At 41.5% G+C, this 21489-nt stretch overlaps 1 protein-coding gene across 4 annotated transcripts in view; it reads left to right on the forward strand.

Moving 5' to 3' along the window:
- The window catches only part of atp11b (ATPase phospholipid transporting 11B (putative)), a 190144-nt gene that overhangs the window by 85300 nt on the left and 83355 nt on the right, over positions 1-21489 (forward strand). For all 4 annotated transcript variants that reach the window (XM_041217012.1, XM_041217005.1, XM_041217020.1 and 1 more), the window contains exons 14-17: positions 8190-8362; positions 14898-14966; positions 15922-15995; positions 18436-18539. In XM_041217012.1, coding sequence (XP_041072946.1) covers positions 8190-8362; positions 14898-14966; positions 15922-15995; positions 18436-18539 — 420 coding nt within the window. The remainder of the gene's footprint in view (positions 1-8189; positions 8363-14897; positions 14967-15921; positions 15996-18435; positions 18540-21489) is intronic.

Raw genomic sequence — 21489 nt, forward strand, 5'->3', positions numbered from 1 at the left:
TCCCTACCCTTGTATTCAATCCCCTGTGCAATAAATTATAACATTCTATTAGTTTTCCTAATTACTTGCTATGCATGCATACTAGTCTATTGCAATGCATGCACAAGGATACCTAGATCTCTCTGCATCTCAGAGCACTGCTATCTCTCACCATTTAGATAGTATGCTGCTTTTTAATTTTCCTGCCAAAATGGATAGGTTCACATTTTATCTCATTGTATTCCATTTTCCAGGTCTTTGCCCACTCATTTAACTTATCTATATCCCTCTGTAGCCTCCTGTGTCCTCTTCACATCTTACTATCCTACCTATCTTTGTATCATCAGCAAATCTAGCAACCGTACCTTCATCCAAGTCATTTATATAAATTGTAAAAAGGTGGGGCCCCAGCACTGATCCTTGTGGCACACCACTCATTATCTCTTGACAGCCAGGAAAAGACCCATTTATGCCTACCCTCTGTTTCCTGTTAGCTAGCCAATCTTCTATTCATGCCAATAAGTTACCCCCTACACAACGAGCTTTTATTTTTTGCAGTAACCTTTGATGTTGGCACGTTATCAAATGCCTTCTGGAAATCTAAGTGCAGTACACCTACCAGTTCCCCTTATCCACAGCATATGTTACTTCGTCAAAAACTCCAATAAATTGGTTAAACGTGATTTCCTTTCACAAAACCATGTTTACTCTGTCTGATTACCTTGAATTTTTCCAAGTTCCCTGCTATAACGTCTATATTAATAGCTTCTAGCATTTCCCTATGATAAATGTTAAGCTAACTGGCCTGTAGTTTCCTGCTTTCTATCCCACTCCCTTTTTTTTTGAATAAAGGAGTTATATTCGCTATTTTCCAATCTAATGGAACTTTCCGCGAATCTAGGGAATTTTGGAAAATTAGAACCAATGCATCAACTATCTCACTAGCCACTCCTTTTAAGACCCTGGAATGAAGTCGATCAGGACCTGGGGACTTGAAGCCCGCAGCTCCAACATTTTTCTCAGCACCACATTCCTGGTGATTGTAATTTTCCCGAGCTCCTACCTTCCTTCCATTTCCTGATTTACGGCTATATCTGCGTTAGTGAAGACTGATGCAAACTACTGGTTCGTTTAATCTGCAATCTCCTTATTTTCCATTATTAATTCCCCAGGCTCACTCTGTATAGGACCAACGCTTACTTTGCTAACTTTTCTTCTTTAAATATGTTTAGGTGCTCTTACTATCTATCTTTATTTCTAGCTAGCTTTCTCTCATGCCCTAACTTTTCCTCCTTTATCAATCTTTTGGTCATTCTTTGCTGCTTTTTATATTCTCCCCAATCTTCTAACCAGCTCCCCATCTTTGTGCAATGATATGCTTTTTCTTTAAGTTTGATACTACCTTTAATTTTTTTTGGTTAACCATGGATGGTGGGTCCTCCCCTTGGAATTTTTCTTTTTTGTTGGAATCAAAGATCTGGCAATGTGGGCAAATATGAAATTGTCCATTTTGGAAAGAGGAATAAAAAAGAAGCTTATTACTTAAATTGTGACGGTTGCAGATCTCTGAGATTCAGAGGGATCTGGATATCCTAGTGCATGAATCACAAAAGGCTAGTATGCAGGTATTCTGAAATTTTCCCATAAACGTCCACCACTGCATCTCTATTGACCTATTCCTTAACCCAATTTGCCAGTTTACTTTATTTAGCTGTACTTTCATGCCCTCATAATTGCCCTTATTTAGTTTTAAAATACGAGTCTTGTACCCACTCTTCTCACCTTCAAACTAACTGTAAAATTAAACTATATTAATATTATCAACAGTGCTATCAATTGGCACCCAATAACCTGCTCACTGATGCTCAGTTTGGGCTCCGCCAGGACCACTCAGCTCCTAACCTCATTACAGGTTTGGTTCAAACATGGACAAAAGAGCTGAACTCCCAAGGTGAGGCGAGAGTGACTGCTCTTGACATCAAGGCAGCATCTGACCAAGTGTGGCATCAAGGAGCCCTAGCAAAACTGGAGTCAATGGGAATCGGGGAAATCTCTCCGCTGGTTGGAGTCATACCTGAAACTAAGAAAAATGGTTGTGGTTGTTGGAGGATAATCATCACAGTTCCAGGACATCACTACAGGAGTTCCTCAGGGTAGTGTCCTAGGCCCAACCATCTTCAGCCGCTTCAGCAGTGACCTTCCTTCCGTCCTAAGGTCAGAAGTGGGGATGTTCACTGATGATTGCACAAAATTCAACACCATTCTCAACTCCTCAGATACTGAAGCAGTCCATGTCCAAAAGCAGTAAGACCTGGACAATATCTAGGCTTGGGCTAACAAGTGGAAAGTAATATTCATGCTGCATAAGTGCCAGGCAATGACCATCTCCAACTCTCATTCAAACAAGCTGAGAGAACCTAAGACCTTTTGGACAATTGCAAAGGCTGAAGCAGTGGCATAGTGGCATTGTTACTGGAGTGGTATTCCAGAGACCTAGGTAATGCTCTGGGGATCGGGGTTCGAATCCCACCATGGCAGATGGTGAATTTGAATCCAATAAAAATCTGGAATTAAAAGTCTGATGATTTTTTTTTAAAAACTCGTCTGGTTCACTAATCATTTACGGAAATTTGCCGTCCTTACCTGGTTTGTGACTGCAGACCCACAGCAATGTGGTTGACCCTTAAATGCCCTCTGAACAAGAGCAGTTAGGGCCTAGCCAGCGACGCCCACATCCCATTAACGAATAAAAAAAACTCCTGTCCTCTGTGTCCCCTTACTACCTCACTCACAGCCACACCCTCTTGTCCCTGACCAAATCAAGAGACCCTGTCCATGGTGTGACTGCCTCTTGGTACAGAGCATCCAGGTAACTTTCCCCCTGGCTGATGTGTTGCAATTTCCACAACTCGGCCTCCAGCTCAATGACTCTGAGCCGAAGCTCCTCAAACTGCAAACTCTTATTGCAAATATGTTTGCTCAGGATCACAGTGGCACCCAGGAGTCCCCACATGCTGCAGCCTTGACACATCACCTGTCCTACCATCCTCAAAGTGTTTCAATTAATTGCTTAATTATATTATTAACTTATTTATTTTCCTTTTGTATATATCTTATTAACTTTATCACCAGTTAGTATATAATTTTGAACCTTAGGACTGGAATAGACCTTAACCACTCAGCATTCCCACTGGGGTAGCGTGGCGCAGTAACTGGTAATCCAGAGACCCAGGGTAATCCTCTGGGGACCTGGATTCGAATCCCGCCACAACAGACGGTGGAATTTGAATTCAATAAATATCTGGAATTAAAAGTCTAATGATGACCATGAAACCATTGTCATAACAAAAATCCATCTGGTTCACTAATGTCCTTTAGAGAAAGAAATCTGCTATCCTCCTGGCCTGGCCGACATATGACTCCAGACCCACAGAAATGTAGTTGACTCATAAGAATGCCCTCTGAACAAGGGCAATTAGGGATGGGCAATAAATGCTGGCCTAGCCAGCAATGACCACATCCCATGAACGAATATAAAAAAATAGATACTCACCAAACATCTAACTCCTTTCCCTGTAGTAGACTAAGAACCAATTCCTACAGAGTGAAAAAGGCAGAAAAAGCAAAAGGGAAAGAAGCACCACCTCTCCCTCCTCACCGAACTCCCCATGTATACTCCCGATGGATACTTGTTTTATTTTCATATGTAGTATCAGTATGACGTTGTCTTGGGTGAAGCAGACCATCTGCCAAATGTAGGCACAATGTCTCAAAACCAGCTACAAGACCAAGTCCCTGCAGTATTTTGGATCTTGCTGGTTTTTGGACCAAGCCACGTAGGGCAAGTGGAGTGTTTGGGGTTCTTTTCTCAAGTGAGGATTGTAAACGGCAGTTTTGAAAGAAATAAAGATAAGCCAGGAACACTTTGGGGCTGCTTCAGATTCATCAGTGTTACTTTGCTGGAAACATGGCAGAAAGTCTGTTTATGCATGTAAATGAGGTTCCCACTGCATTTCAGTGAAGTGTTAGTGGTGGATTGGGAGCATTTCCAAGAAACTTTCCAGCCATATAGTTAGATCAAAGATGTTGGCGAAGAGGGGAAAAGTCAGGGGATGGTAGCTTTAAAAAAAAAAATCTGATTTTCAGATAGCTGGATTTGAGGCACTGTACCTGTACTCTCTCCCTTGCCTAGCAAATGTGAATATAACCTGTTGTGTATCAATGTCAATTTTTACATTTCTCAAATCAAGTATTCTTACAAACTATCTGTGAGATTGCCTATTTGTGTCATTGCCATTTTTATGTTGTAGGTCATTACCTGCAAGGAATTGGGTTGAGGCTTATTTCACTCATTGCATTGTCAGCAGACTATCAGTCTACTGAGCTAACTGGATTTGAACCTTCATCTCAGAAGGGAAAGGCCTCATAATTTCCCACGGGTTTAAAATTAATACTCGGAGTGAAGCAGACACAAAGGTGGATGTTTACGATACCTATGCATTTATTAAACAGCTGATATAATACCAATCCCCATGTGGGTTTCTCTGATTTTTTATGTATATCAGAAGTTGTTGAGAGAACTAGCATCCTAACTTAAGGACAATAATTTTACTTTCACTGAAACACAGATTAGTATCACCTTTTTCAAAAGAGACATTGTCAGCTCGCTGGGATACAGTACAACAGTGCAGGTCTTCCTCCAGTGTTTCACCCAAGACCTCATTCTTCCTGCATAGACCAAGACAGTAATTGTTGGCAGACTATCTAGTTAAGCCTGAGCCTGATGCTGACAGTTACAGATTGCTGGATGATGATCAGAAATGGGTGTCCTGCTTGATGTTATCTGTTCCTAATTAAAGGTGCTGAAGTTAATTGTAACGTAGTTGAATGAGATCAGCTTAATTTATGATCATTCCTGGCTTGGCTGCTTATAGCAGTTCAGCTGGATTGACTATTCCATGAGCCAAGGTCTTCTGATCAGCAGCAGAGCTGGGTACATTGCTGCTGCCCACAAAGTTTTTACCAACCCAATGAAACTGCTTATTTCTTTGGAATCTTCCAGGAAATGGGCAGTGTAGCATTAGTAGCATCAGGAGTAGGAGAGTAGCACCCCCTTTTTATGAGAGCTGCCGTATTCAGCAAAGTTTATAAAGGTCCAAGTCTTTTAATGAATGTGTCTGGTGAGGGGGATATTGGTGATGTTGGGTCAGTGAGAGGGGGGAGCTGTTTGGGAGTGTTGGTTGTGGAGTTACCCAACTAGTGGTTTGGTAGCACAGAACTTGAGTATTGCTGAAAAAAAAGACATTTCTAAGCTTTTCATCATGCACTCATCAATATAGGGAGGAAAAACACCAATTTATACAGTGTGAAGAGAGTGCTATTGGTTGGCAAGTGGTGTTGCCATGGAGAATGCGCAACTGATGGTCACTGCCAGTTAACTGCCAAGCATTTTGAAATTTAAACCAGGCAACTTGACCCTGATTGGTCAAGGCATTGCCCTGAGGAATGAATGTAGAAAAATAGAAACTGGAGTAGGTCATTCGGCCCTTCAAGCCTGCTCCGTCATTCAATATGATCATGGCTGATCCTCTATCTCAACGCTATACTTCCGCTCTTTCTCCATACCCCTTGATACGTTGAGTCTAGAAATCTACCTATTTCCTCCTTAAATATATTCAGTGACTTGGCCTCCACAGCACCCTGTAGTTGAGAATTCCATAGGTTCACCACCTTCTGAGTAAAGAAGTTTCTCCTCATCTCTGTCCTAAATGGCCTATCCTGTATCCTGAGATTGTGACCCCTTGTTCTAGACCCCCTCCCTGCCCCCCAGCCAGAGGAAACACCATCCCTGCATCAAGTCTGCCCAGCCCTTTCAGAATTTTATACATTTCAATGAGATCCCCTCTCATTCTTCTAAACTCCAGTGAATAAAGGCCTATTCGGCCCAATCTCTCCTCATACAACAACCCTATCACCCCAGAAGTCAATCTGATGAAGCTTTGCTGCACTTCCTCTATGGCAAGTATATCCTTTCTTTGATAAGGAAACCAAATCTACACACATTACTCCAGGTGTGGTCTCACCAAGGCTGTGTACAGCTGCAGTAAGACATCCTTGCTCCTGTACTCAAGTCCTCTTGCAATGAAGGCCAACAAACCATTTGCCACCTAACTGCTGCACTTGCATGCTTACTTTCAGTAATTGATGTCCAAGGATACCCAGGTCCCTTTATACACCAACATTTCCCAATCTAGCACCATTTAAATAATACCCTGCCATTCTGTTTTTCCTCCCTGAGTGGATAATTTCATGCTAACGTTATACTGCATCTGCCACGTATTTGCCCACACAACTTGTCTAAATCACCTTGGAGCCTCTTAACACCACCTCACCACTCACATTCCCACCTAGTTTTGTGTCATCAGCAAACTTGAATGTTAATTTGGTTTCCTCATCCAAATCATTGCTATATATTTTGAATAGCTGACACCCAAGCACTGATCCCTGTGGTATCCCACTAGTCACTGCCTGCCATTCTGAAAAGGGCTTATTTATTCCTACTCTGTTTCCTGTCTGCCAACCAATTCTCATTCCATGCAAGTATATTACCCCCAAACCCATGTGCTTTAATTTTAAACACTAACCTCTTATGTGGGACTTAATCAGAAGCTTTCTGAAAATCCAAATACACCACATCCACTGGTTCTCCATTATCTATTCTGCTAGTTACATCCTTGAAAAGCTCCAGTATGTTTGTCAAACATGATACCCCTTTCATAAATGCATGTTGACTTTGTCTAATCCCATTGATATTTTCTAAGTGTCCTGTTATCACATCCTTTATAAAGACGTTAGCAGTTTCCCTACCACTGATCTTAGGCTAACTGGTCTGTGTTTCCCTGTTTCTTCCCTCCCTCCTTTTTAAAATAGTGGGGTTACATTTGCCACCCTCCAATCAGGTGGTACTGTTCCAGAATCTAAACAATTTTGGAAGATGACAACCAACATCCACTATTTCCATGGCTACCAGCTTTAGCACCCTGGGATGCAGATTATCAGGCCCTGGGGGTATATCGGCTTTCAGTCCCGTTAATTTTTCCATGTTTCTTTAATACTAATTTCCTTCAATTCCTCCTTCTGATTAGACCTTTTGTTCCCTAGTTTTTCTGGGAAGTTATTTGCGTCTCCCTCCATGAAGACAGACTAAAGTAGTTGTTTAATTGCTTGGCCATATCCTTATTCTCTTATAAATTCTCCTGTCAGCAAATGGCTGTCACTCATTTTGTTTAGCTGAAATAGGTGCAATGTATGTACATGTTCTTTCTGTCACAAAGAACAGGACCCTATTTTAATTAAATATGTAGTTTCTGGTGCACGTAGATGCACCACATTGCAAGTCCAATGACAGTCTTAAACTGGTTGTCACCATAATTCTTAGCACATTAAGGGTTATTTAACAAATGTTGTCCATTTGCGGAATTACATCTAATGTCGGACATTCTGTTTTGAGTTTTGCAAGCGCAGGGTGGTTGGATACAGTCTGTACCTTGCCCATTGTGAACATTGGCTAGGACATACCTAGCATTACACTGGCACAGTGTCAGTGGCAGTTGACTGTCAGTCACCATCAGTGGTGCATTCCCCACGGCTGAACAATCAGCACTCTCTTCATATACATATAAATTGTTGTTTCTCCCCCCTGTATTGGTATTCTTGCGAGTGTCCTGATGAGTGCAAGATGAAAATCTTAGACATGTCTCTTTCTTCAGTAGCTAACCAACTGTTAGCACAGGCATCAAATTTTCTAACATTTCCTGGGTAAGTATCCAGGTAGCATCCACATACCTGACTCAAGTCTCTACCCTGAACTCCCAGTGCCGTAGACGTTTATGGAGGGTTCCCTGCTGGAAATCAGCCCATCAGACTTTTAAATTTCCTGGGCAATTCCCACCTATGCCTGTACAACAGGATTTCCATGTGGCCTTGAGACACATCTCCTGATGTAAGTCCCATCTCCGATCCAGTGAATGGAAGATTTGGGCCATTATTTCTGGCACTGATGGAAGTTAGCTAATGAGCCTTGATTAGACAAAATAACGTAACCCAATAAATGTCAATATTTAAAAGATCTGCTCCTTATTTGCAAAAAGGTACTGTTTGCCTGAATGAATATTATTAGTGTTCTGACATTTTCATGCTTCAATTCCTAGACTGATGAGGAGAAGATGTTCTTGAAGGCACTTTCCATTTGTCATACAGTGCATATTAACGACCAGGAAGAGACCCAGAGACCAAGTTTGAGGAATGTCGTTAGAGATCCATCCAATGTGCAATACTATGCTGCCTCCCCAGATGAAAAGGCTTTGGTAGAAGCTGCCAGAAAGTAAGGATTTTTTTTCTGCAATGAACTGTTCATTTCAGTAGGTATATGTCATCTTTTGATTCGGGCGTCGTTTTTTTTGTTAAATCTGAGCTCTGAAATTATTTTGAACAATTCATAGGAGTTTTGCATAAGGAAGCAATCACTTCAGACTTTCATCACAATGATTCTGCTGGATTATTCTTGTGGGTAGATGATGGGTCAGTTAAATTAAGACCAATGAAAATGAAATACCTAATGTGAATTGACAGCCAGGGGAGGAGTTGGCATAATGATAATGTCACTGGACCAATAATCCAGAGGCCCAGGCAAATTCTCCGGGAAAATTAGTTCAAATCCCACCATGGCAGCTGGTGAAATTTAAATTCTGGATAATAACTCTGGAATTGAAAAGTAATGGTGACCATGAAACCATCGTCGATTGTCGTTTTAAAAAAAAAATCTGGTTCTTTAGGGAAGAAAATCTGCCATCCTTACCTGATCTGGCTGACATGTCACTCCAGACCCACAGCAATGTGGTTGACTCTTAACTGTCCTCTGAAATGGCTGAGCAAACCACTCAGTTCAAGGGCAATTAGGGATGGCAGCAAATGCTTGCCTTGCCAGCGAAGCCCAAATCCCATGAAAGAATAAAGAAATAAAAAGTTAGTTGACATTCTGTAAATCACTTGCCTCACCAAGCAAATTTCGCATATGCCTATGAATATCACATCTAGGGTATAACTCAAACAGAATATGACATTTAGTTTCATGTCCTTATTTATATTGTGGATGTGATGCCATATAGTTGCGTTTGAGGGGCTCTACTTGTGTATAGTTTACAATGCTGCTCTATAGCAATGTTGTAATTCCATGTATGCACTTCCATGTATGCACAATGTGCGTTCAGAGAAATATGTTGATATACAACAAGGGTTAGTTGCACGTATTGCAGTATACACTCATGAAGTGAAATTTTAATCTTGCATATAAACCTGTGTTTGGATGGCCAAAACCTTGGCTTTGGATGGCCAAGTAAAATTCTGCAAGTCACCAAGACTGGTGAGTGAGAAAAGTGGAAAAGCTGTCAAAAATGTCAATGCTCTGTGGTAGCTGTCATACTTGAGTTGAAAGTTTTTAGTTCAAGCCTCACTAGAAACTTGAGAACATAATTGCAGCCAACATTTCAGTGCAGTACTTCATTGCCTGTAAAGCAATTTGTGATAACCTAAGGCTGTGAAAGTCACGATGTAAATGCAAGTTCATAATCGCTTCTCTTTCTACTCTTTCTCTCTTCCCTTTCTTTCTCATTTCTCTCTCCCCTCTCTTTTGCAACTCTCTCTCTCTGTTCTTCCCCTTTGACGCACCACATAATCTGTGAAATTCACTTGCACTGTGAATAAAGCATATTTCATAGTATCAGAGCTTTGGCATATTACAAACTGCACATGTAACCTAGTTAATTGTAACGGCATTTCTAAATTGTCTGACTGCCTGTCTGGCATCCAGTACTCGAGTAGAAATTTCCTCTAATTAAATATTGGGAAGACAGAAGCCATTTCCTCGTACCTTGTCGCAAATTGCATTCCCTCGCTACCAACTCCATTACTCTCCCTGGCAACTGACTAAGGCTGAAACAGATTTTTCACCACCTTTAACCCAGAGATAAGCTTTCAGCCTTATACTGCACTATCAGTAATATTCTATTTAACCTCTGTAACATTGCCCAACTTCACCCCTCCCTCATCTACTCTCCTGCTGAAACCCTCATCCATGTCTTTTTTTAACTTCAGGACTTGATTATTTTAACCCACTCCTGGCCAGCCTCCCAGATTCTAGCTTCTGCAAACTAGCAGCCATTCAAAACTCAGATGCCGCCTCCTAACTCGCACCAAGTCCTGCTCACCCACCTCAGCTGTGCTTGCTGATCTACCTTGACTCCTGGTTAAACAGCATCTCTATTTTAAAATTCTCACTTGTTTTCAAATCCCTTCATGGTCTTGTTATCTCTGATTTCCTCAAGCCCAACCACTTCCCCTAGATCTCAGAACTCTACCTATTCTGGCCCCTTCACCATTACTGATTTTAATTGTACTACCATTGGTGGCTGTGACTTCAACTATCTAGGCCCCAAATTCAGGAATTCCCTCCCTAAGTCTCTCTGCCTCTCTATTTTTCCTCCCTCCTTTTAAGATGCACCTTAAAATCTGCCTATTTGACCAAACTTTTGGTCGTCTGACCTAATATTTCCTTATGGTGTCAAATTTTATTCTATAACACTCCTGGAAAGCAACTTGAGATATTTTATTATGTTAAAGTTGCTATATAAATGTCATTGATGTTGGTCGATGAAATGCAAAATCTGTAAGGCCACCCTCTGCTCTGAAATATGTTACTGAATGAAGCAGGTGACCTTTGCTGCCATTATATTTTTAAATCAGTTAACTGTTTTGTTTTGCCCCAGTGTTTTCCATTTTGCTGAAAATGTTAACTCAGGATACAGTACAGTTGCATGGCACTGCCTGTTACTCCAAATGCATACAATCAGGTGCAACCCTAGGCAGTGTTGGCATTCTACTTTCCATACATTTTAGCCAAGTCAAATTTTCTCCTAACATCCACCTATGGAGGATTTTGCCCCCTAACATTACACCTGTCTTCCTTAATTGACAGCAATGATTCATATAAGAATATTATTACCCAGGTGCTGTTACCTCATGCAGGTAATCATTCTTCACGTATCCAATGAAAGTCAGGGGGTATTTGACTGTGGGGCAGTATTGTAGAGCCCAACTCTCTCTTCACCCAGTGAAAAACTCTGGAACTTTCCAAGTAGAGGCTAAGGAATACTAATCCTGCATGTTAAATGCTAATTACTGGTTGATTTATTCAATATCGGGCTTAGGTTTGTTGACAAGAATTGTATTATTTGTACAGTCAACCTGGCAGAGTTGAATGAATACAACAGAGATGGGTGTCACATCTGGCACCACCTTAGTTGAATAAGTTGAATACCACAATCAATTGGAAGAGTTATGTTTCTTAAATGTGAAAGTTGAAACCATTTTGCCACAGGAAATAATTTGGGAAAATGCAGTAAATCAAAGAGAAGAGACAAGGCAAGAAATAGGGGAAATGATAAGCAGAACATGATAGGAAGAGGTAGAGAGTACAAATCTAAGAGTAAATCAGATAAGGCTAGTAGTTACAAAAATAATAAAAAGACAAAACTAAAGGCTCTATCTGAATGAACAAAGCATTCAAAACATTATAGATGAACTGATAGCACAAATAGAAATAGATAAGTATGACCTGCTAGCTATTACAGAAACACGACTACAGGATGACATAGATTGGGACCAGAATGTTGAAGGGTACATGACATTTAGGAAGGACAGGAAGCTAGGAAAGGTGGAAGGGTGGCTCTATTAATTAATGATGGCGTTAACACAATAGAGAGGGATGACCTAAGTCAGGAAACTAGGATGTAGAAGCAATTTGGGTAAAGATGAGAAATGATAAAGGCAAGAAGTCACTTGTGGGAGTGGTGTACAGGCTGCTTAACAGTGGTAGGATGGAGTATAAAGGAAGAAATAATGGGAGCTTGTCAGAAGGTACGACGATAATCATGGGGGATTTTAATCTGTATATAAGGAGGGGATAGACGGATTTTTAATTCGTAACAGGTTGAAAGGTTATGGGAAGAAGACGGGAAATTGGAGTTGAGGCCGAAATGAGATCAGCCATGATCGTGTTGAATGGCGGGGCAGGCTCAAGGGGCTGAATTGCCTACTCCTGCTCCTAGTTCTTATGTTCTTATATAGATTGGAAAAATCAGATGGGAAAAGGTAGTCTAGATGAGGAATTCATAGAATGTTTTCAGGATAGTTTCTTAAAATAACATGCTCTGGAACCAACCAGAGAGTAGGCTATACTAGAACTGGTACTGTGCAACGAGATAGGATTAATTAATTACCTCATAATGAAGGCACCTTTGGGTAGCAGCAATCATAATATGATTGAATTTTACATTCAGTTTGAGGGAGAGAAAAGTGGATCCAAGACTATTATTTTAAACTTAAATGAGGGCAATTATGCGGTCATAAGAGCAGAGCTAGCTAAAGTGAGATGCAAACTAGGTTAATGGATGGGCTAATAGAGATGCAGTGGCAGACATTTAAGGAGATATTTCAAAATACATAATAGATACATTCCAATTAGAAAGAAGAATTCCAAAGAGAGGATCCACCATCCGTGGTTAACTAAAAAAGCTAAAGATAGTGTCATACTTAAAGCCAAAGCATATAATTGCGCAAGATTGGTGGCAGGTCAGAAGATTGGATAGAATATACAAAGCAGCAAAGAATTACTAAAAGAATAGGAAGGGAAAATTGGAGTACGGGAGAAAGCTAGCTAGAAATATAAAAACAGTGTGGGTTTCTATTGATATTTACAAAAGAAAAGAGCTAACAAAGCGAGCGTTGATCTCTTTAGAGAGTGAGTCGGTGAAATTAATCATGGCAAATAAGGAGATGGCAGATGAATTGAACTGGTATTTTGCATCGATCTTCACTATAGAGGATACAAGTAACATCACAGATGTAGCTGTAAATAAGAAAATGGGAGGGAGGAATTCAGGAAAATTACAATCATCAGGCAAGTAGTACTGAGCAAATTGTTGGAACCAAGGGATGACAAGTCCCCAGGTCTTGATGAACTTCATCCTAGGGCCTTAAAAAAAGTGGGTAGTGAGATAGTTGATGTGTTGGTTCTAATTTTCCAAAATTTCCTAGATTCCAGGAAGGTTCCATTAGATTGGAAAATAGCAAGTGTAACTCCATTATTCAAAAAAGGAGGGAGAGAGAAAAGATACTACAGGCCAGTTAGCTTAACATTTGTCATAGGGAAAATAATAGAACTATTATTAACGACATTATAGCAGGGCATTTAGATAAATTCAAGGTAATCAGGCAGAGCCAGCATGGTTTTCTGAGAGGAAAGTCATGTTTAATCTATTTATTGGAGTTCTTTGAAGAAGTAATATAAGCTCTGGATAAAGGGGAACTGGTGAATGTACTGTACTTGGATTTCAAGAAGGCATTTGATAAGGTGCCACATCAAAGGTTATTGTGGAAAATAAAAGCTCATTGTGTACAGAGCAACATATTGGCATGGATAGAAGATTAGCCAACTAACAAAAAACAGTAGGCATAAATGGGTCACTTTCTGGTTGGCAAGATGTAACAAGTGGTGTGCCACAGCGATCAGTGCCCAGGCCTCAACTTTTTACAATTTATACAAATGACTTGGATGAAGGGACCAAAGGTTTTGTTCCTAAATTTGCTGATGATACAAAGATGGGTAGGATAGTAAGATGTGAAGGTGACACAAGAAGGCTACAAAGGGATATAAATAGGTTATGTGAGTGGGCAAAAACTGGCAAATGAAGTAAATGTGGGTAAATGTGAAATTGTCCATTTTGGCAGGAAGAATAAAAAAGTATATTAACTAATTGGTGAGAGATTGCAGAGCTCTGAGATGCAGTGGGATCTGGATTTCCTAGTGCATGAATCACATAAGGTTAGTATGGAGGCACAGCTAGGAAAGCTAATATAAGGTTATTGTTCATTACAAGTGGAATTGAATACAAAAGTAGGGTGGTTATGCTTCAGTTATATGGGGCATTGGTAAGACCACATCTTGAATATTGTGTGCAGCATTGTTCTCCTTATTTAAGGGAGAATGTAAGTGCATTGGAAGCAGTTCAGAGAAGGTTTATTTGACTAATACCAAGATTGGGCATGTTGTCTTTTGAGGAAAGGTTGGAACCGCTGGAGTTTAGATGAGTAAAGATACTTGATTGAAACGTAATATCCTGAGGAGTCTTGACCAGTGATCTGGAAAGGATGCTTCCTCTTGTGGGAGCATCTAGAACCAGGGAATCACTGTTTAAAAGTAAGCAGTCGCTCATTTATGACAGAGATGAGAAATTTTTTCCGAGGGCCATGAGTCTTTGAGGCTCTCTTCCTCAAAAGGCTGTGGAATCAGAGTCTTTAAATATTTTTAAGGTGGAGCTAGATGGATTCTTGATAAGAAAGGGTGTGAAAGGCTATTGGGGGAGGTGGGAATGTGGAGTTGAAGTTACAAGCATATCAGCTGTGTTCTTATTGGATGACGGAGCAGACACGGGGGGCTGAGTTGCTTACTCCTGCTCCTAGTTCATATGTTTGTATGTTGAATGTGATGGAAAATGGAATAATATAGAATTCAGTTTGTCTATCATCACCTATGTTATAATTTGGGCGATCTTTAAATACTTTTTATTTTATTTAATTCATTAACTGTTCCAATGGGCAAGCCTGGAATTTCCTGTGAACCAATATTTGATCTGGTGCAGCAAATATTCAGAATATTGGGCTGCCCATGTCTGAGCAACGAATCTTGTGTGGCTCTTTTTCTATGAGTCCATAGTAAAGCTTTTCACAGACCTATTTGTTAGATTCTGTCATAATGCTGTCTGTTTTGACAATGCATTTAAGATTTTCTTTCTTTCACATAGGATTGGGGTTACGTTTGCTGGATCCAAGGAGAAAAATATATTACTTAACACCTTTGGAAAGGATGAAAGGTAACCAAATTGTGTGCATGGCCTTGATATGTTTTCTCAAATTGTGGAGGGGGAATAATTACAACAAATTTAAATTCAGGCATTTAAAAGATTATACCAACAAATCCAGAAACTGGATTTTCTCTTTCTGTCTGATTTTCATCCCCACCCCTCCCCCAACCCCCTGCCTTGTTTCCTGAATATGCAGCTATGTATTAAGATATGGTTCCACTGATGTCACCTGTTTACTGCTATGTTGTTCAACTGACCATTCTTCATGCATCAGCCAGGATAGTGAGCCTCGGGAGGTTTTTAGGGGAGACCATAGCTATTACCCTATTCCATACCCATCCAACATTCACGTGCAGACAGACTTTCCCAGAAGAGTTACTGGATGGCAATAAGAAACTGGACCACAGCTTACTTTACCCTCCTCAGCTAAGAACCCTGAGGCCAGTTGCATTACCGCTACCACTGTTGTGGGCGAAGTTGGCCTTCTCGCCATAGATGGGAATAGAGCTTTTTGCTATGCTGGACTGTGTATTAACGATGCAGTTTTCATTTCAATTTCATCTATCCACCACTGCTGTTTGATGATGTATTTAAGTGTGCATTTACACTGCAGCTGTAGTGTTGGTGCTAAGCTGTTTCACTTTGCGTCAATACTGCACTTAGTGTAAATCCAACCTGAGTATTGGATCATAGTTACTAGATCATGACACGTGTAGCTGCTCATGAGTACTGACCTGTGGTTTCTGCAGCTTTCCATGTTCCTGCTGTAACATCAGAGGCAAGTTATTTAGTCCATTACTGAAAAGAAGTATATTTACCAGGGTATATGCCACATGGTGGACATGAGTTAAAGACAGTACTATACTGAAAAATACAGGTCTCAGATGTAACTATAACACCATTTGATTATCAATTTAAAAGTCCCTTCAGACGAATATAACTTTTTTTTTCTTCCTTCCTACAGGTACACACTTCTAGAGGTTTTAGAGTTTGATGCAGAGCGCAGGCGAATGAGTGTAATTGTCAGAACACCAGAAGGTATGTTAACAAACACACTCTAACTACACAGAAGAGTTTAAGATATCAAGATTCATATTGTTAATGTACAACAAATATGTGCATGTAAAGGAAAGCTGAGAACATAAAAATAAGCTCTATATTAGCAGATAAATAGAAGAGACAATCTAATACTATTGATGGACGGCACATATAACAGCAAAAGTATGATAGATGAAGCTGGGCCTGCCAATTAATTACCCAACTGTGCATTAGGAGCTGGCAGGACTAAGGTGACACTGAATTGAAAAGCACCTTTTGGCAAATATGATTTTTTTTCCCTAGTCAGCTTAGACACTATACAAATACATAGATGTCAGACAACTATGAATTTTGGTTTGATGATCTATTTAACATATTATTTTCAAAATATATTTGTAGTTTTTTTAATTCATTCACAGGATGTGGGCTTTACTGGCTGGGCCAGCATTTATTGCCCATCCCTAGTTGCCTTTGAGAAGTTGGTAGTGAGCTGCCTTCTTGAACTGCTGCAGTCTATGTGCTGTAGGTATATCCACAGAGCTGTTAGGAGGGGAGTTTCAGGATTTTGACTCAGCCACAGTGAAGGAACGGCAAAATACTTCCAAGTCAGGATGGTGAGTGACTTGGAGGGGAACTTCCAGATGGGGTGGTGTTCCCATCTATCTGCTGCCCTTGTCTTCTTAAATAAATGGTAGTGGTCGTGGCTGTTGAAGGAGCCTTGGTGAATTCCTGCAGTGCATCTAGTAGATGGTACACACTGCTGCTACTGTTCATCAATGGTGGAGGGAGTGAATGTTTGTGGATGTGGTGCCAGTCAAGCGTGCTGCTTTGCCCTGGATGGTGTCAAGCTTCCTGACTGTTGTGGGAGCTGCACTCATCCAGGCAAGTGGAGAGCATTCCATCACACTCCTGACTTGTGCCTTGTAGATGGTGGACAGGCTTTGGGGAGTCAGGAAGTGAGTTACTCATTGCAATGTTTCCTAGCCTCTGGCCTGCTCCTAGCCAGTATTTATATGACTGGTCCAGTTCAGTTTTTGGTCAATGGTAACCCCCTAGTGGAAGATTCAGTGATGGTAATGCCATTGAACAACAAGGGGCAATGGTTAGATTCTCTCTTGTTGGAGATGGTCATTGCCGGACACTTGTGTGGCACGAATGTTACTTGCTACTTATCAGCCCAAGCCTGGATATTGTCCAGGTCTTGCTGCTTTTGGACATGGACTGCTTCAGTGTCTGCGGAGTCGCGAATGGTGCTGAACATTGTGCAATCATCAGCGAACAAACCCACTTCCGACCTTATGATGGAAGGAAGGTCATTGATGAAGCAACTGAAGATGGTTGGGCCGAAGACACCACCCTAAGGAACTCCTGCAGTGATGTCCTGGAATTGAGATGACTGACCTCCAAAAACCACAACCATCTTCCTTTGTGCTCGATGTGACTCCACCCAGCAGAGAGTGATTCCAGTTTTGCTAGGGCTTCTTGATGCCACACTCGGTCAAATGCGGCCTTGATGTCAAGGGCAGTCACTCTCATCTCACCTCGAGAATTCAACTCTTTTGTTCATGTTTAAGCAAAGGTTGTAATGAGGTCAGGAGCTGAGTGGCCCTGGCTGAACCCAAATTGGACGTCAATGAGCAGGTTACTGTTAAGAGAGTGACGTTTGATAGCACTGTTGATGACCCCCTCCATTACTTCACTGATGATCGAGATCAGACTGATGGGGTGGTAATTGGCCGGATTGGATTTGTCCTGCTTTTTGTGTGCAGGACATATCTGGGCAACTTTCCACATAGCTGGGTAGATGTCAGTATTGTAGCTGTACAGGGACAGCTTGGCTAGTGGCGCAGCAACTTCTGAAGCACAAGCGTTCAGCACTATTGCCAGAATGTTGTCAGGTCCCATACCTTAGCCGTATGCAGTGCCTTCAGCCGTTTCTTGATATCGCACAGAGTGAATCAGTTTGGCTGAAGACTGGTATCTGTGATGCTAGGGATCTCCGGAGGAGGCCAAAATGATTCATCCACTCGGCACTTCTGGCTGAAGGTTGTAGCAAATACTTCAGCCTTATCTTTTGCACTGATGTGCTGGGCTCCATCATTGAGGATAGGGATATTTGTGGAACTGCCTCCTCCAGTGAGTTGTTTAATTGTCCACCATCATTTACAGCTTAGATCTGATCTGTTGGTGGCTGTCTATCTATCACTTGCTGTTTGGCAAGCAAGTAGTCCTGTTATAGCTTCACCAGGTTGACACCTCAAGATAGGAAATATCATGTTTTGCTATTGTTAAAGTTGTAAACTTGTGGAGCAATAAGTTCTTTGAAACAACTTACGTGCATAGACATTCTAATGAATGAGAAAATATACTCTTTCAACAAATTTACATATAAATAATGTTTCTTTAATCATTGAGGATTTGTAACATATGATTGTTTCAGGAAAGACAGTAATGTTCACCAAAGGGGCTGAATCTTCCATCCTCCCATTAGCCAAAACTGGGGCAATACCTACAATTAGCACACATGTGGACGAACTTGCTATGGTAAGTGATGCACCTTTCTGTAGAATTATGAGTGAGAAATTAGGCTGTACAGCACTTTTTTAAGGTGTTACTTGGTCTCCTATTGTTCAAATGAGGTTCACAACATCTGGCACCATCTTGGCAAAGGGGTATACGTTTCATGATTTCCAGCAGCACACAGAGCAGACAGATAATGATGTCAGTCCCCTTAATTAGTGTTGGTGGTGCCATTTTTGAAGACCACTGACCAGCCAAGCACATGTTAAATGGTATAAAGGACCTCTGCCAGTACTATATAAAGGGATCATGAACTGCTTATAGGTTAGTTGATGGATTATTTCTTCTGGCTGCTGGTGCAGTTGTACATTTTTTGTAGCTATGTTTTATATTGGGCTAAAGTTTGAATAATGTACAGGGGGAGTGGTCTGGCTGGCACTGAAGTTGTTTTTGTTGATTTAAAATTTCATGCTGAAGCAAAGGGCAGAATTTTAACTGCCGGGTGGGAGAGGGTGGTTAAAGCCCAGCAAAGTGGCAGTGGGTTAGGAACCTGACATGATCTGCCCACTTCCAAGTTTAACCAGGGTACGTTTGAGGGCAAATGGGAAACCCCCATGGCACTGTTGGGTAAGTAACTTAAATAGTCAATTAATTGTGAACTTAACTCAAAATTCCGGCTTTTAATAGCCAGCGCACAGGTTTCCCGAGTTGTGTGGAACTGACCAGGGTCAACAAGACCAGAGAGCACATTGAGGAGTCATTGTTCAATGAAACTGACAAGCTCAAAGAATTGCATAGCAGCTGGTCCAACCTACGTGAAAGGCTTGTGCTCATAGGACTTATTCTGGGAGCCTAATTTAGTTGCATCACAGGTGATTTCTAACTTTTTGGAAGTCATTTCAACTACCTTTGACTTCACTCATCTTGATCTGATCTCTCCTGCTGTCAATCTTGACTGCAGCATGGAGAACAGCTCTTGCATCTAAGGCATGGACCTCTGATGAGAAACAACAGGAGAAGCCATACCAACAGCAGCAGGAGCTGCTTTCTGCATAGCCACATGCTGCTCTGCAGGACAGAGGGGCTGAACACAGTGCTGCAACTTGAAGAAGGTGATACACCCAGCACAATGTACATTGATAAAGAATTAGCTTCCTTGATGTGATGAAAAAGTAGTACCTCAGGAGGCTCAGAACATCACGTCAGGCTGACATACGTAGCTTCCTGGAACAAGACCTCCTCCCAAGTGAGCATGCATTGCCAGTGGCTGTCAAGGTCACCACCGCCCTGAATTTCCTCACCTCTGGCTTATTCCAGAGATCTTCTGATTACATCTCCAGACTCTGACAATCTATTGCCACAAGTGTACCTCCCCGAGTGACCAATGTCTTATTTCTGAAACAAAATTCCAGCATCCGCAGTATTTTGTTTTTATCTTATTTCTGCAGGCTGCCAGCTACTATTTTTGTCCACTTTTGAGACTAATTGAGGCCTGTAAGGCTCTTGGGATATACGACTGGATTCCCACAAATAGACGGAGTCATTGCTTGAACATACATGGCGACCTCAGATCAACTTAACTTTTCACCTCCTGGCTAACAGTGATCGGGTTAGGCAGGAATGTGGAGTTGAGGTTACAATCAGATCAGCCATGATCTTATTGAATGGCGAAGCAGGCTCAAAGGGCCAAGTGGCCTGCTCCTCCTAATGCATATGTTCATAACCTGGAGCATTCATCAGTTGGAAGAGATTCCATTCACTCAATGCTCAGCTTTTCTATGACCATCAGAAGGTTAACATACATGCCTGTACTAAATATCGAGGGAGCTGCTGTGATTCATTCATTCTACCTCAGTTATGTCTACCAAAGGTTTTTAAGCTCCAGACAGTAGGGGCAGGTGGCTGATGACTCCTGTGAGGACCCCTATCTCTGATGCGGAGGTGATGTACAACAGGAGCCCCTTTACCACAAGGATGATAGAGCAAGTCATCGGGTTGCTGAAAATGTAATTCAGGTGCCTTATCAGATCTGGGGACACACTTCGTATATGCCATGAAAAGTCTCCAGAATGGTTGTGGCCTGAAGCGCCTTGCCCAAGATTGTGCTGCAGAGAGTAATGGCGCTATAGGAAGAGAACGGTGCAACCAACTGGAGTTCTTGGAGGAGGGAGAAAGGAGGATGAGCCAGAGGGCCCTGCCAAAGACTGCACCTGACTCTGGGTAGGAGGCAGCATGTAGAGCTCCCTTTGGGAAAGGGAGGACAATGAATGACAAGTGAGAGCACTTTGAGAGAAGTCCCCACTTTCACATGCCCTTTCTCCATCTTGGTCTACTTGCGCTTCACTGTTAGCCAGGAACTTTATAAGCTCTTGACAGCATTTCAGTGAGACAATGAAGCCAGACCCTTTCTCACTAATGTCCTTATGTCGTTCTTTATTATCAGGGCTATGCCTCCTCCTTTGCCATTCTGTCCGTTTTTCTGAAATATTGTGTAGCCTGGAATATTTCCCAACCTTGATCACCTTTTAACCTTCTGTAATATTGTTGCTGCTTCATGAATTCAGATAAAAAAACATTTAATTTCATTTTTTTTCTTCTATTCCCTGTAATAACCTTAATTGGTGATGCACAATTTTAAAATTTCTGTTCCTTCCTGTCCCACTCCGCTTGTCTTTGCCCCCGTTGCTGTATTGTTGTGATGCCTCAATCCTTCTCTTTTGATTTCAAATTTCCCTTCATCTGAACCCCACCCCCATTAGTTTAAAGCCCTTTCAGCCCTAGTTATACGATTGGTCAGGACACTGATCCAGCCTGCTTCAAGTGGAGCTCATTCCAAGGAATAACTCTCTCTTCCTGAGTTGTTTTTTATTCGTTCATGGGTTCCAGCAGTTGCTGGGTAGACCAGCATTTATTGCCCACTTCTAATTGCCCTTGAGAAAGTGGTGGCAAGCTGCTTCCTTCAACCACTGCTGTC

The sequence above is a fragment of the Carcharodon carcharias genome, chromosome 2, assembly GCF_017639515.1.
Source record: "Carcharodon carcharias isolate sCarCar2 chromosome 2, sCarCar2.pri, whole genome shotgun sequence".
Classification (NCBI taxonomy): Eukaryota; Metazoa; Chordata; class Chondrichthyes; order Lamniformes; family Lamnidae; genus Carcharodon; species Carcharodon carcharias.